The sequence below is a fragment of the Vigna unguiculata genome, chromosome 3, assembly GCF_037176805.1.
Source record: "Vigna unguiculata cultivar grain cowpea cultivar isolate G323 ecotype 2 chromosome 3, ASM3717680v1, whole genome shotgun sequence".
Lineage (NCBI taxonomy): Eukaryota > Viridiplantae > Streptophyta > Magnoliopsida > Fabales > Fabaceae > Vigna > Vigna unguiculata.
This window is the reverse complement of record NC_140794.1, coordinates 12,144,825-12,159,046: the sequence shown is the minus strand read 5'-3', so window position 1 is coordinate 12,159,046 and position 14,222 is coordinate 12,144,825. Positions and strand designations below refer to the sequence as shown.

General features: G+C 29.4%; 2 protein-coding genes and 1 pseudogene across 2 annotated transcripts; all 3 read right to left on the bottom strand.

The window, feature by feature from the left end:
* Positions 1-5,495: 5,495 nt before the first annotated feature.
* LOC146887474 (uncharacterized) lies at positions 5,496-7,485 on the bottom strand (annotated as a pseudogene).
* On the bottom strand, positions 7,443-9,019 carry LOC114177726 (2-oxoglutarate-dependent dioxygenase 19-like). The gene is made up of 3 exons (XM_028063217.2): positions 8,420-9,019; positions 7,939-8,266; positions 7,443-7,837 (listed from the first exon to the last, which is right to left on the bottom strand). Exons 1-3 carry the CDS (start codon positions 8,929-8,931, stop codon positions 7,592-7,594), a joined length of 1,086 nt encoding a protein of 361 aa, XP_027919018.1. The 5' UTR covers positions 8,932-9,019; the 3' UTR covers positions 7,443-7,591.
* A 989-nt stretch (positions 9,020-10,008) lies between these two features.
* Positions 10,009-11,626, bottom strand: LOC114177727 (RING-H2 finger protein ATL54-like). The gene has a single exon (XM_028063218.2). It carries the CDS (start codon positions 11,478-11,480, stop codon positions 10,524-10,526), a length of 957 nt encoding a protein of 318 aa, XP_027919019.1. The 5' UTR covers positions 11,481-11,626; the 3' UTR covers positions 10,009-10,523.
* Positions 11,627-14,222: the final 2,596 nt, after the last annotated feature.

Sequence of the window (14,222 nt, the reverse complement as noted above, 5' to 3'; positions counted from 1 at the left end):
CACACACACACACACACACACACACACACACACACACACACACACACACACACACACACACACACACACACACACACACACACACACACACACACACACACACACACACACACACACACACACACACACACACACACACACACACACACACACACACACACACACACACACACACACACACACACACACACACACACACACACACACACACACACACACACACACACACACACACACACACACACACACACACACACACACACACACACACACACACACACACACACACACACACACACACACACACACACACACACACACACACACACACACACACACACACACACACACACACACACACACACACACACACACACACACACACACACACACACACACACACACACACACACACACACATAGAGAAAGTGAGAGAAGAAAATCATAGATGAAGAGAATTATGATCATTAAATTTAGGTTTTTAGATTAAAAATAATTTATGGTTTGTACCCTAAACCCTAAAAATAAATAAGATTAGCGCCGGTCTAACCCACGTTAAACTAACACTAACTTAAATAAATATAAATATTAAAATAAATAAGATTAGCATTGGTAAGTCAACACTAATACAAATATTTAGTTAATAGAAAATTTAAATATAATTTATGTTTTTTTAGTTTTATTTTAGAAAAAAATTAATTGTTTTGCACCGTACTAGAGTCAACTAAGCTGACACTACTATCATTGAATTTGGCCAATGCTAATATTTATTGGAAGTTTCACATCGACTAGAGATAAGACAATTTTATAATATATAAGTGGTTGCAAATATCACTTTACAAGCTAGTTTTGTGGGGTTGAATTAGGTTTAAAGTCTACCTCTTAACATGATATTAGAGTCAGCTCAAAAAACTTATGCTAGCGAATTTTCTCTTCCCTGGACATATTAATTTTAGTACTTTAGTTTTTATTTTGGTTGTAATAATTTTAATGTAATAATTAATTTTATCATTATAAAAATTTAAATTTAAATTTAAATCCCAAATTAAAAAAAAACATTATATAAAATGAGATTTGTACAATATATAAAAGATATTCTTTTTTTGTGTTCACATTTTGTTATTCCAGTTTTATCCTTAATTATTATTTTAAAAATTAATTATTTTATAAATAATTTATTTTTAACTGTTATTCTAATTCTTTTTTATCTTTAGTAATTATTTTAATTATTTTACATACATATTATATTTTTCTAATTTTACATTTAACAATTATTTTAAAAATTAATTATATATCTTTTCAAATTTTTATAAAAATTAAAAAATACGAAAACACAAATAACATAATACCTATAATACCTATATTAAGATAATACCTATATATTTTTGCTAGTATTTATAAATTTAATATTTTAAAATTTTAAATTAAAAGAAGTATTAAAATAATGTCTTTTCTCCTAAAATATCTCTGAAAAATTCATAGTGCTTATAATTAAATAATTTAAATAAACTAATTGCAAGAAATCGAGCTTGTTTAACAATTCTCTTTCTAAAACTAGTACAAACGAAAAAAAAAACAAACGAAAAAAAATGAACCAAATTAGGTTGATGTGATTGATGAGACAAGTCAAACTAATAAATACGTAAGTTTGAAGGATATTCAGACTAAGCATTTGACAAAAAACAATTGTATTTGTATATCCATCGTCTCCACTTAGCTTTTTTTATTAAGCATAAAACAAATGGAATCACTTATGATATTTGAATTTACTATGCACTCACGGCTAAACATATTAATAATAAACTATTTTATATTTTTTATAACAATCATTTTATTAATAAATAAATTTACGTGGATGTTCATTTTTTATTAATTTTATATTTAGTATATGTTGCATAAATTTAGTTTAGTAATATAAAATTTTAAAAATTTTATTAATATTTTTAAGGAAGAATCCACGTCATATATATATATATATATATATATATATATATATATATATATATATATATATATATATATATATATATATATATATATATATATATATATATATATATATATATATATTTAAGGAAGGATCCACGTCGTTTTTTTTTCTCTCCTTTGTATTATTTTATAAAATGTATAAAAAAGTTTTAAAAGTTTTGTCTTTATGGTGAGGAAAATAACTCATGTTATATTTTCATATTATAATTAATAACACTAATAGATAAAGTTGTTAGTCCTTCAAAATGATTTATATACATAAGTTTAAGAGGTGTTTTGGAAGAAACTTACTTCTACTAAAACAGATATTTTGATTTGTTTGTCTTTTATGCATTTCAAATTTTATGATCAGATTTTTGTGTCAGACCCATTAATAATATTTGAAAGTTAGATGACAATAGATTTTTCGTTATGATTTTTTTATATATCTATTTTATATAAGTTTTATTGTCTTTTGATTAAAGATAACATTTTTATCATCATCATTTACCACACATCAGTCTTTGTTAATAGAAACATTATATTCATTTCTTATAATTCATTTATGGGAATTTTGTTTTCCTCAAAGCCAATATTTAATTTCATCATACGATTTTATTAAAAGATTGAGTTTGTTGTGATATGAATTTTTCTTAGAGTCTCACTTAAGATTAGATTAGATTGTCCGACATTATCAACAATAACGAATCTTAGATAAAAAATTTGAAAGAAGTAGAATAATATATTCAAAATTTATATATTTTCATATTTTTATCTAATATCTCCTCTTTTATCATCTTAAAATAAATGAATTTATTATTTTACTTCTCATCAACACACCTATTTAAAAAAAGTTTAAAAGTAAAAATAATTTATCAAAATTTAATTGAAAATTAAGAGACGTAATTATTAAAAGAAAAATATATGATAATGAAATCAGAACATAAAATTTGTTATGAAAAAACATATAATACATAATTTTCTTTTTATATTCATAAAAAAATAAACAACAGACTTATAAGATGAAAAAAAATACTAACTATCAAACTAATATTTCACTAGATGATTACCATTTTATCTTTTAAGATAAATACGATCTAAATTTATATATAAATACTTTTTTATTATTATTATTATTATTATTATTATTATTATAACTCTTCTTTTTCAAAATAGGTTTCTCATTTTTCCGAGTATATGTTCTATTTTCTCAAGCACATGGTGTTCTTTTCCTATTCAAGGGAGGTTATTTTCTTGTGTCTTAAAACTGAACTATATTCTTTATAAATCTTATGTATATGCATTTACTTGTTACATATATCATTATCCTAAAATCGATTTAAAACCGCTGAAATAAACAATAAAAATATTTACAAATCTGCTCTCACAATTACCTTCAACAAGGCACACCCTGAATAAACAATGCATTAAAGATATATTCATCAATTGGTTAATTTTGAGAATAGGAGAGGTATTTTCTCTCCTATTTTTCTTTTTCTCAAAATTTTAACTGAGTTTCATAACTTTATTTCAAGCTTTTATACTCTATTTAATTTTTCATAATCTTGTGACAAATCAATACTTATAAGTGAAAGATTTTTTGTAGAAAGATATTTAGTTTTTGAAAACTCGATTTGTTTAGATAATATTTTTACATCTCTTTTAGAGTTGTTATAAGTTTGAAAGATGCAAGAAAAGTATGATAGAAGTCTATGATATGCTTCAATAACAACATAAAGGTCTGAAAAATTTATCTCCCTGTCTAAGTCCTTTGATGAGGGAGTAGACGATGAGTTTATGTAAGATAGAAATTTGTGACCTCTTGATTTCTTTTTCTTTATATTATTATTGTTTGAATTCTAAGTTGTCAAAATTTTCTCATGTTGACAGAAAATTTTCTATATCTCTCTTGAAGAAACTTCTTTACTTGTCTTAACTTTTTATCTTTTTAAGTGTTGAAGATATCACATCGATTAGAGATAAAGTCAGTTTATCTTGTAAAGTAGGTTCAAACCTCACCTTACTAATCAATTTTATATGGATGAGTTCACCTTAAAATTTACTTCATAACATAATATTAGATTCGTAAATTAGAGTCTATCCTAATAAAGTTCGCTATTTGTTAGATCTATTTTTTCATCCGCTAATGAACAACTCATTGATGTATATGTCTTCTTTTATAATATATAAGTGAGTGCAAACCTCACTTTACATTTTGTAGAGTGAATTAAGCTTAAAATCTATTATTATTTTTTACTTTTTAAAGCATTAGACTTTAGCTAATTAGGTTTCTTGTATTTGTAGCAAAGTCCCCTCTTAATCCCTTATTGATTGAGGTTTGAATTTTCGACAGCTGGATCTGTCTTTTTTTATAACGAAGATGATAAAATTTAAATCTAAAACCTCATGCAAACATTTAAACAGTTTTTCAATAAAAAAAAAACATTTTTTATATTAAATATACGTGTCATAAAGAAGAGTAGAAAATTGTTGCAATTGTGGGAGATGAAATTATTGTAATGTTTGAATGATAGTGAGGTTTTGATTAAAAAAGTGAGTAAAGAATAAGACGTTTAACATAACATCATATATATGCTTCCTAACAACCATGAGGATAAGAATGGCGTTGGGGCCAACATCCTTCAATCTCTTCGTAATACAGTTTATTCTTATATTATAAATTAGTTTTAATTTTCACATGTTAAAATCCTAAAAATATATTTAATCCATAAAATTATATACATAGAGTAATTACTTAAAAAAAATGTGGACATTATAAATGTACAGAAAGAGTAATGAGAGTTTGTGAAAAAATGTGAAAGGGAGAGATTCAAAGTAAGCAGTGGGAGTTGAGCCTCGTAGGTTCCAATTCTAGCCCCACATGCCTCTGCCCATTTCTAATTCTTATTTTTCTCTCTTCATTTCTTCATCCAATAATAATGCACTTTCTGTACCCTCCAACTTTTATCAACTTCCCTCAAATTTTAACCATTTATTTATGGAACAAACATTCTATTTCTCACTTCACCAAATCTGAAATTTTAAACTGTTTCAAAGTTTTACTTTATTTCTGGTATAATGTTGCAGAAATTTTAAGTTTATCAGGTTTCAAGTTACTGGTCAATCATATGGATGACACAATAATTAATTGCACGTTCATTTGCGGGCTTGGCAACAAAATGACCCCAGCAAGCAACGACATAAACAATGGCTGAGGATGTTGCAATTGCATTATTGATATGGAATTCATTTTGGTAACGTTCCCAAATATGATTTTGATTTTTTACAACGTGGAGAATCACCATGGATCGACTTAATAGAAACAGAGTATATAATATGACAAATTCTGCAGTGGAAAAATGAAGTATGATTTCAAATTCAAATAAAGGCATTACATTTTGTTTTGTTTGGTTAAAGTAGTTTATTAGGGGACAGAATTGGGAACATGAAAAAAGAGACATAGGATTTGAGTCCCTACATGTATAGAATGATGAGCTTAATTACCATTTATCTCATCATAAAAGGAATCAGTTACCATAAACCATCAACCTTACAATCTTAGCACACTCCGTTTCAAACATTTTTGTCACAATTGCTTCATTCTTCAAAGATCTTGGCCCTGTCCTGAAAAACAAAGTCATTCATATTATTCATTCCTTTTAACACATCATTAGATCATACACCTCCATTCATCTGTCCCTTCACACTACCCTCATTACTATATTCTGAAATACAGAAAAAATAATCGAAGCACTGTTCTGGAATTCTGGAAATACATTTTGAAATGTTTCATCCGAAATATAAAAGAAATTGGAACAAGTATGTTAAAAAGTATTTAAAAAAGTATTTGGAAATGACTTCTAAAACATCTATTTCAGAATATTTGTCTGAATTGACTATTTCAGAATCTATTTTCAAATTTAGAAGTATCTTTCAAAATAATCAATTTGGAATAGTTTTTTTTCATACTTGGATTGAATGTTTTAAAAAGGATTTTCAAATTTTGAAATACTTTCTAAAATATTCAATCCAAAAAATATAAAAGTATTAGTCGAGGAATTACAAACTTTTAAGAGATTGCAGGAAGAAAAAAAGGGGTATAAGAAGAAAGACCCCTTTCGTTAAGGTGCTAGCCCACAAGCTCATCTTGAACCCAAGGCCCCAATGACACAATACCCACCTTAAGGGCTAAATTGAGAAGTGGTTCATCTTATGACAAGCCACAAGTGTGACCCAGTTGCTAATTTACAAAATGATGTAATTTTTTTTATAGAATTTATTAAAAGAATTATTGAAAATGCTACTTTTATTAGAATATTTAAAGATAAATATGGATTTAATTCCTAAATTATTATGTAAAACTGGAAATGATTTCCGGTTTGATACAAAAGTCAATGCTTTTGAAAATACAAGACAAAAAATATTTCTATCTAAAAAAAAAATTATCATGGAGCATTTCATGAGAGTGAATAATTTTAGTTAATTGAATTGGTTTTTTGTTACCTTGACAAGATTTGCTTGAATCACAGTCGGACCAAAAAGTTTTAAAAAGTTAAAAGAAAAAAATTCAAAAGGATGGTTATTAGTAATGAAACGTGAACAAAAACTTAACTGACCGATAATTAGTGGATATGATTGATTATGAAGTCCGATTTTTTTACTAAATTTTGTTTTATATAATTTTTAATTGAATATTAAAAACATACTATTTTAATATTTTAAAGATAATTTTAATATATTTTAAAATTTTAAAATTGATAATAATCTTAAAGACACGATAAAAGAATAATAGAGAAAAACCAATAGGTTAAAAAAAACAAATAAAAGTATGACTATCCTTTAATTAATATATGAAATGTGGAGATGTGGGGATTGACAGAAAAATCATATTCCAACACGGGAAAAAAAAGTTAAACATTTATCATTTTTTGAGATAATAAAATATTATTAATTTATCTTTGGATTGAGAATACATACTGTCTTACTCATTCATTAAATTGAAGATAATATTATTAAATTATTTGATGAAATATAGAAAAAGTTAAATATATATAGGTTTTTCAACTGCCATTGTCGTTTTCTAGTTTGGGGTTCATCGGATAGAAATTGCCCGGTGTTGAACCTCGGCATCTTAGTGCGTGTGAGACGTGGAACTCATGACATGAACCATGTGTGGCCTTGAGGGCTCCACGTGTACAACGGAGATCTTTGAGTGGAAGAAACGTGACTCAGGAACGAAGCTGTGGACCATGGAATTATCTCGTTGGTGCGGTTGGTGGATGAAGTTGAAGATGGAACTTTCCCATGATGGTGGAGTTTGAAGGTATGCAATGAAGAATGTGAGACAAGACAACTCACGAGGATAAAGACTAATATCAAACTTTTCAGGGCTCAATCTTCATATTTCATTCATGCTAATATTGGCTATCAAATCAAAATATAACGTCAACAGTGTCAATATTAAGATGTGCTAATTTCTGTGAATGGCTCAATTATTTCTATAAATTACACTGTCATCCTCGTAATAAGAATGTAACAGGAGAAAGTAACATATATTACAAAACATTGGCCTCAAACTCTAACTTTTGAGCCTAAGCTTAAGGTAACTCTACATGATTCAAATTCAGATTTTAACATTATCTAACACAGACTTTCCATTAAGCCGGTTTCTGCTCTGAAGTTGCAAATAGTCTCTATGTTTCATTCCAATGTAAGCTGCAGGGTTGTTTTGACTGTCTAGAAGCTCTTTAGCCGGTTCAACAACAGTGTCCAAAGATGGTGCAATTACTATTGCTAAGGAAATTCTTGTAGCTTTGTTGCTCACTACTGCTCGATGCACCACACTCTTGTACTTGCCATTGCTCACAACCTATTGCACAAACAAAAGGGTAAAAGAGAATATTCTTAACCAAGTAACAAATCATGTAATCTCATATAACACAATTTTAACCAGGATTTGTTCTTGTGTACCTCTAGATGATCAGACACAAAAGCTAGCAAGCAGTTTGAAGTGGAACTGACATTGATCCATTTGCCGTTGTGAAGCACTTGAAGGCCACTAACCCCGTTCTGCATCAGCAGGTTCAAGAGGCCATGATCAGAATGAGGAGGTATTCCCATTGCAAGCTCAGGTTGTGGACAAGGTGGATACAGATTTGCAGCTATCATTTGCAAACCAGAATCTAAGTTCATTCTATCCTCCATGTAATTCACTCCCAATCCCAAGCTTTCTGATATTCCTCTCAGTACTTCCTTTCCCAGTTTCCAGGTTCTTCTACTGTACTCTGCTAACGCTTCCCTTAACAGCAACAAACATTCCAAATTTATCATACAGAATATCTTGGTTACTACTTAATACACATTCTTCTGCATTTAACATCACCAACAGTGATCTATCATCAAAGAGGGTCTTAAGAGTTGAGAGAAAAAGTGGAAAAGAGTGAGGTAGAACCTGAACCCGGGTGGTTTCTGAGGAGAGTGAAATTCTGGGTGCACCACGATTTTAAGGAAATCCCTCCAGAACAAGACTTTGTCCATTGAAACATTGGAGCTGGTGCCGTACCTTATAGGCTCCATCACATCCTTACCTGCATACTCTTGCTTCTCCTCCTCTCTCAGATTGAAGAAACCAAAAACTTCATCAACCATTTTCTCCATGATGCTCTTTGACACAAGGTAATTGGTGAGCATGAAGAACCCCCACTCCTCACAAGCCCTGCCTAAGTCCTGGATGGTTTTGGCCCGTTGATCAGGTGTGCCGGCGACCAAGAGAGAATAATCAATGACAGGAATTGGATCATCTTCTTCTGGGTCTGTCACTATCTCATCATCTGAATTTGTGGTGTAAGTGTATGAAGGAGGGAGGGAAGTGAGTTTTGGTGATTCAGTGAGTGCTTTCACGCTTGTGAAACTCTTTTTGTTATTGGATTGTACCTGGCCAACCTCAGAAGCTGTTGTAGCCATTATAGAAGTTAAATCAGTGAAAATGAAGAGAAAGTTGGATAGTGAACAAATATGAGTAGGCCTCGGCACTTCAAGTTGAAGGAAATGGGGTTAAGTTCTTATCATTACTCGGTTCGTAGTTATCTGAAACGTGTCAAACATTAAGTTAGCCACCGTTCGTGTGTTCTTTTGTCGTTTCGTGACTATCACATATGTCACAAACTAGACTTTTGGAAGAGGTTTGATGAAAAAAGGTGAACTGGTTGCCATATTTTCTTCCTAGAATAAGGTTGTTTTCTTCCTATCTATTTATTAGGTTAGGTTACCAATGAATTTGACATTTATGACAATGATTTTATCAATTAAAATAAAGATTTAATTAAAATCTAACGTACTTCATGTCAAATATTGTAATCGTATAAATTTTGACAAAAGAAACAATTAGTTATATACAATTATTAAATTGCTGCATCTGACTTCATCTAACCTGATCGGCTGTGTGTGTGTATATATATATATATATATATATATATATATATATATATATATATATATATAAACATTTCTTAAAAATAATATTACTTTTATTTAAGATATGGGCTAAATAGATTGATTAAAAATAATCTAGTTCAATTTAATTTTTTTTTGGGCGGATTAAAACTATTTCTGTTGTTTTTTCGAATATGCCTAAGAAATTTATTGGCAGTGAAAAACATCAATAGTCTTCAAACACTGAAATATTCATAACCTAAATTCATGAATGGGTTTTGGTTCCTGGTTGTACCATACATACCGAAGAAAAAGAGAGGGACATTGTTGTGTTATCTGCTGTCATGGCTTTATTACATGACCAATTGTTTCATTTTTTTCAACTATCCACTGACGAGCTCTTAAAACATGTTACAAAGTGACAAATTATGAAATCATGTTAGGGAATTTTAATTCCTGAGACTGCGTTTTCGGCTCGCGAATTTGAGTTTCTGAAACCTCCTTCATCATCAAATTGCTAGCAAGCAGTTTCTGAAACTGAAGCCTAGTTTAGCTCTCGTTATTAATACTTTTTACCTTTTCACTAGGATAAAAAATGTGCAAACTCGATTTCATAAGATATTACTGTACATTAATTGGTGAAAGTTAGACAATATGCCCTGCATTTATTTTCAGCATCCATGCACCATGTTGGATGAGAAAAAAGGTATACACATAAAGTGCTCGTTACATTGCCTCTTAGAAAACAGAACAGACATCACACATGCTACCTCGTGAGCCAAACAAGGCAAAGGATAATCCTCCAATTCCTTCACAACCTTTGCTTTGCCGTTATACTTTATAGGTACACTTGATCATCACACAGAAACCCTTCAAACTCTCATCTTGTTGAGAGTCAGAAACTACACTCTAGCTGGCAAAGCCTGGAAAACTACTAGGTTTATGATCTTCATTAATCTCTATGTAACCTATAATTAAGTGTTATTAATCGTTTTCATAAACAGCAGAAAAAGTTGAGTGTATGTTGTATAGAGATTAATGAAGACTATAAATACAGGAGGTTCCAGAGTGCCTAATAATTTCTCCTAAGAACTTACAGAGCCAAGAGTTCCAACTCCAGTCAATCAGAAGCTTCTCAATGGAGGGTTTGGCTTTCTCTGGCTGCGTCCATACCATGATATTAAGTGCTTGGCATTGAAGGATCGTGACCTCTTGATGGAAGACGAAGAAGAAGAAGAACTGCAACCACCTTTAATTCTCTTTGAATTATTTCCATGAGAATCTCCTGACACAACAGTAGCAAGAGCAAGACTGATCTTAGCAGCAGAAGAAGAATCCAGAGACACCGATCTTCTTGGCTGCACAGCCACCACTTCTGAAGCCATGTTCTCAGTTTCACACACTTCAACCTCTTCCTCTTCTTCACCCCTCAACAAATCATCACCATGTTGGGCTTGAGCTTGAACATGATTATGTTCTTCTCCATCACCACTTTCAGAAACCTCCATCTCCACAAAAGACCTGGAAGCAAAAGCATTGGGGTCCATGGAAGGAACCCTTGTGGGGTCAGTGACAATAGGAGCACGGCACATGGGGCAATTGGTATGCGATCTAAGCCAGGTGTCAATGCAAGGCAAGTGAAAAGCGTGGTTACACTTAGGCAAAAGCCTGAGACTTTCATCCTCTTCAAACTCGCTCAAACAAACGGAACATTCCGACCCTTCAATCAAGCCTTCATCTTTCTTGTACTTGCAAACGGTGATGGCACCGATCACTGATTGTTGGAGGCCAGTGGTGCGGATGTACCAGATGGGGTGGTCAACCACAGGGCCATGTGCTTCTTCGTCCAACAAATCTTCCTCAGTTTGAGGCCGTGACAAGGTTCTCCTCACAGACCTGTTCCTAGGAGAGAAAAACTTCACATAGATGGCGTAGGAGCAGAGGACAACGAAAACGGCGGCTACAACGGAAAAACAGACGATCAAGTATGTGGTTTTGTGGTTGCTATTGGGACTTTGTTTATCATCTTTTAAATCAGGAGGATATGGAAGCTCAAGTAACTTTCTGTGATGCAGCTCCATGTGAGAGAGAAGGAATCAGGGCAACATGGGAATGGAAGAAGAGATTGGATTGGAAGGGATGAATGAAGGGTTAGGTGGGAAGAGGTTGCAACTTTGACTAAGGATTATATCTAACGTCAGAGGAAGAATAGAAACATGTTTTTAAATTCAATCTTTGACGCGGTTTTGTTTTACTTTTTGTTTGCATCTATTTTATTTTCACGGCGGTTCCTATGTCGGTGTGGCTGGACTCACTTTTTTATTTCGGCCCAACCCAACAAAAACCCAAAAGACACTCTTTTTTTTTTTTCATTTTTTCAAGATAGAGAGACTTTGTTTCTTGTGAAGACTAAGGAGTGGTTTATATATAGTCTTATAAAAAATATATTTTATTTTATTTTTAAATGCTCATACAGCATTGGGTACTTACTAAAATTAGCACATACTTTATTAAACATGTGAACGAGAAAAAGAGAGTAATTTTTTAATTTTTTTATATTTCAAAATTTTAGAAAAGACAATAGTTCAAATTATAAAAAGAAAATTATCAAAATTTAGTTAGCAAAATATTTATTTTTTTCATTTTATTTTATATTGTTAAAGAAAAAGGGATAGTAAGTTGGAGTAGTTATTAGTTATAAAAAATGTGGGCAAGTTTTGTAGAGGGACAAAAACAATGTAATATAGATACGTTGTTTTGTTGCAAAGTTGTGTATAGAGATTGTATATATCTCTCTGGTCAAATAAAATATAATTTTAAAATAACAAATCATTAACGAAATACAATAAAACTATCTCACTTCAATCTGTTGATAGAAGTCGCTATAAACATAAAGAAAAAATTAATAAATATTTATAAAAAAGAATACGAAATGAGTGATTAGTTAGATCTGATATTGAAAAGAAAATTGAAGTGATATATATATATATATATATATATATATATATATATATATATATATATATTATGGTAAACTCAAATCACACTTACTTAATGCATTGAGATTGAGTTAAATAAATTGATAAAAAAAACATTCTTTTTATCAAAAGTTGTAATTTAAAGTATTAAACTAATTAAAAAATAACAAGTCTTACAAAAATTAATTTAACATTTTAAGTAAGTGAACATGCAAGTTATACCAAATTTGTTCAAACTAATAGATGACATAAAAAAAACATATTCATAACAAAATAATAAAAAAGAGTCATTCCTTCTAAATTTATCATCTAATGGTATAAAAAAAGTTATTTTCTTTTTAATCAGATTTGATTCAATCATATAATAAAATCCAACACAACCTAATTATGTTGAATTAGATTGAATGAGAATATCACATAATATAATCCAATAAACACCCGTGATATTCAAAAGTCGAAAGTAATATATAAAAGAATGATAATTTTTATTTAAAAAATTATTACGAAATTCATCAATTTTACTCTAAATAAATAGAAAAATCAACTATTAATAATCTCGAATGAGATTTATCATTAATTAAAATAGTATTAATTCAAATTATCATTAATTAAAATATTATTAAATTAAATTAGTTAATTTTTTGACAAATATAATGAAAGGAAACGGAGAAGAATTATTTGATGTTAGAAGAGTATCCTTTATCTACAAGTGTTCATATCTAATGGTGGTATAATGTTTTTTACTATTGTGTAATTCTTTTAGAATCCTTTTTATATTAAAAAAAACTGTCAAGGTTCTTCAATCAAATTAGTAACTATGTCAGTTATTAATTTGAGAAGACACTGCTAGAACTCTTAACACCAAATATAATTCATTTTAATTCACATAAATTAGTATTTTGCAAGAAAAAGTAAGATTTACATAAAGATGATTAAAAAAAGTAAATATATTTCAATTAAAAAATAAATAAAGAATGGATCAGAACAAACTTTTTCCGTAAGCAAAATTGCCATGAGTGTAACAAGTACATGAAGTGCGTTGTGTTAAAACATTGAAGAAAAATTACAAGAGTCTTCATCATATTTACAGAAGAAAAAAAACTAACTAACTACTTGTATAAAAGAACTTATTACAGATTTGTGTATTTAGTAAACTTTCTAAATAAGATCTATTCTTTAGCTTTTTAAATCTATAATACTCATAACAACACTCTTATTTGCTAGATTTGTTTATATATGATGAATAAATGTCTTAACTTTAGTGGAAAACGTATTTAGAAAACACATATTTTATTTCATTGAATGATAAATATCACTTTTTTAATAAGTGACTTTAAACTTAAAATAATTCTGAAAAATAAATTTATAATATTAGATTTGCACTTGCATACCCTATACATTTATCTTATTTATATTATTTATAGTATATTTAAAATCTTTAACACATATATCTCACACCAAAACACATTTATTTGAAACGTGAGACTAAATATTAATAGAAATCCATAGAAGTTTAATAATGGGTGACACAATAAATCTAACGAATAATAAATCTCGTTATAATAAATTTCAAATGATTCTAATGTCATTTTAAAAAATAATTTTAAACATTACTTAAATTTATAAAATAAGGTTTATACTTATTTTTATATATATTAGAATAATACTTTATATTTTTAATCAATATGATATCTCCCACATTACTTAACATTACTTAAAAACTCTTAACTTAACATTACTTAAAAACTCTTAAAACAGGCTAGATGTCATTGCCTTTAAAAGACATTCTCCATTGATTAATATTTTTTACTCCAATCTTATCCTTAAATGTTCATTAATGGTACC

Excerpts from the sequence above, each read along its gene's own strand:
- LOC114177726 (XM_028063217.2), bottom strand. The coding sequence starts at position 8,931 with ATGGCTACAACAGCTTCTGAGGTTGGCCAGGTACAATCCAATAACAAA. Across the intron at positions 8,267-8,419 it reads CAGAAACCACCCGGGTTCAG|GGAAGCGTTAGCAGAGTACA; the intron begins GTTCTACCTCAC and ends GTTGCTGTTAAG. Across the intron at positions 7,838-7,938 it reads TTGTGTCTGATCATCTAGAG|GTTGTGAGCAATGGCAAGTA; the intron begins GTACACAAGAAC and ends TTTGTGCAATAG.
- LOC114177727 (XM_028063218.2), bottom strand. The coding sequence starts at position 11,480 with ATGGAGCTGCATCACAGAAAGTTACTTGAGCTTCCATATCCTCCTGAT.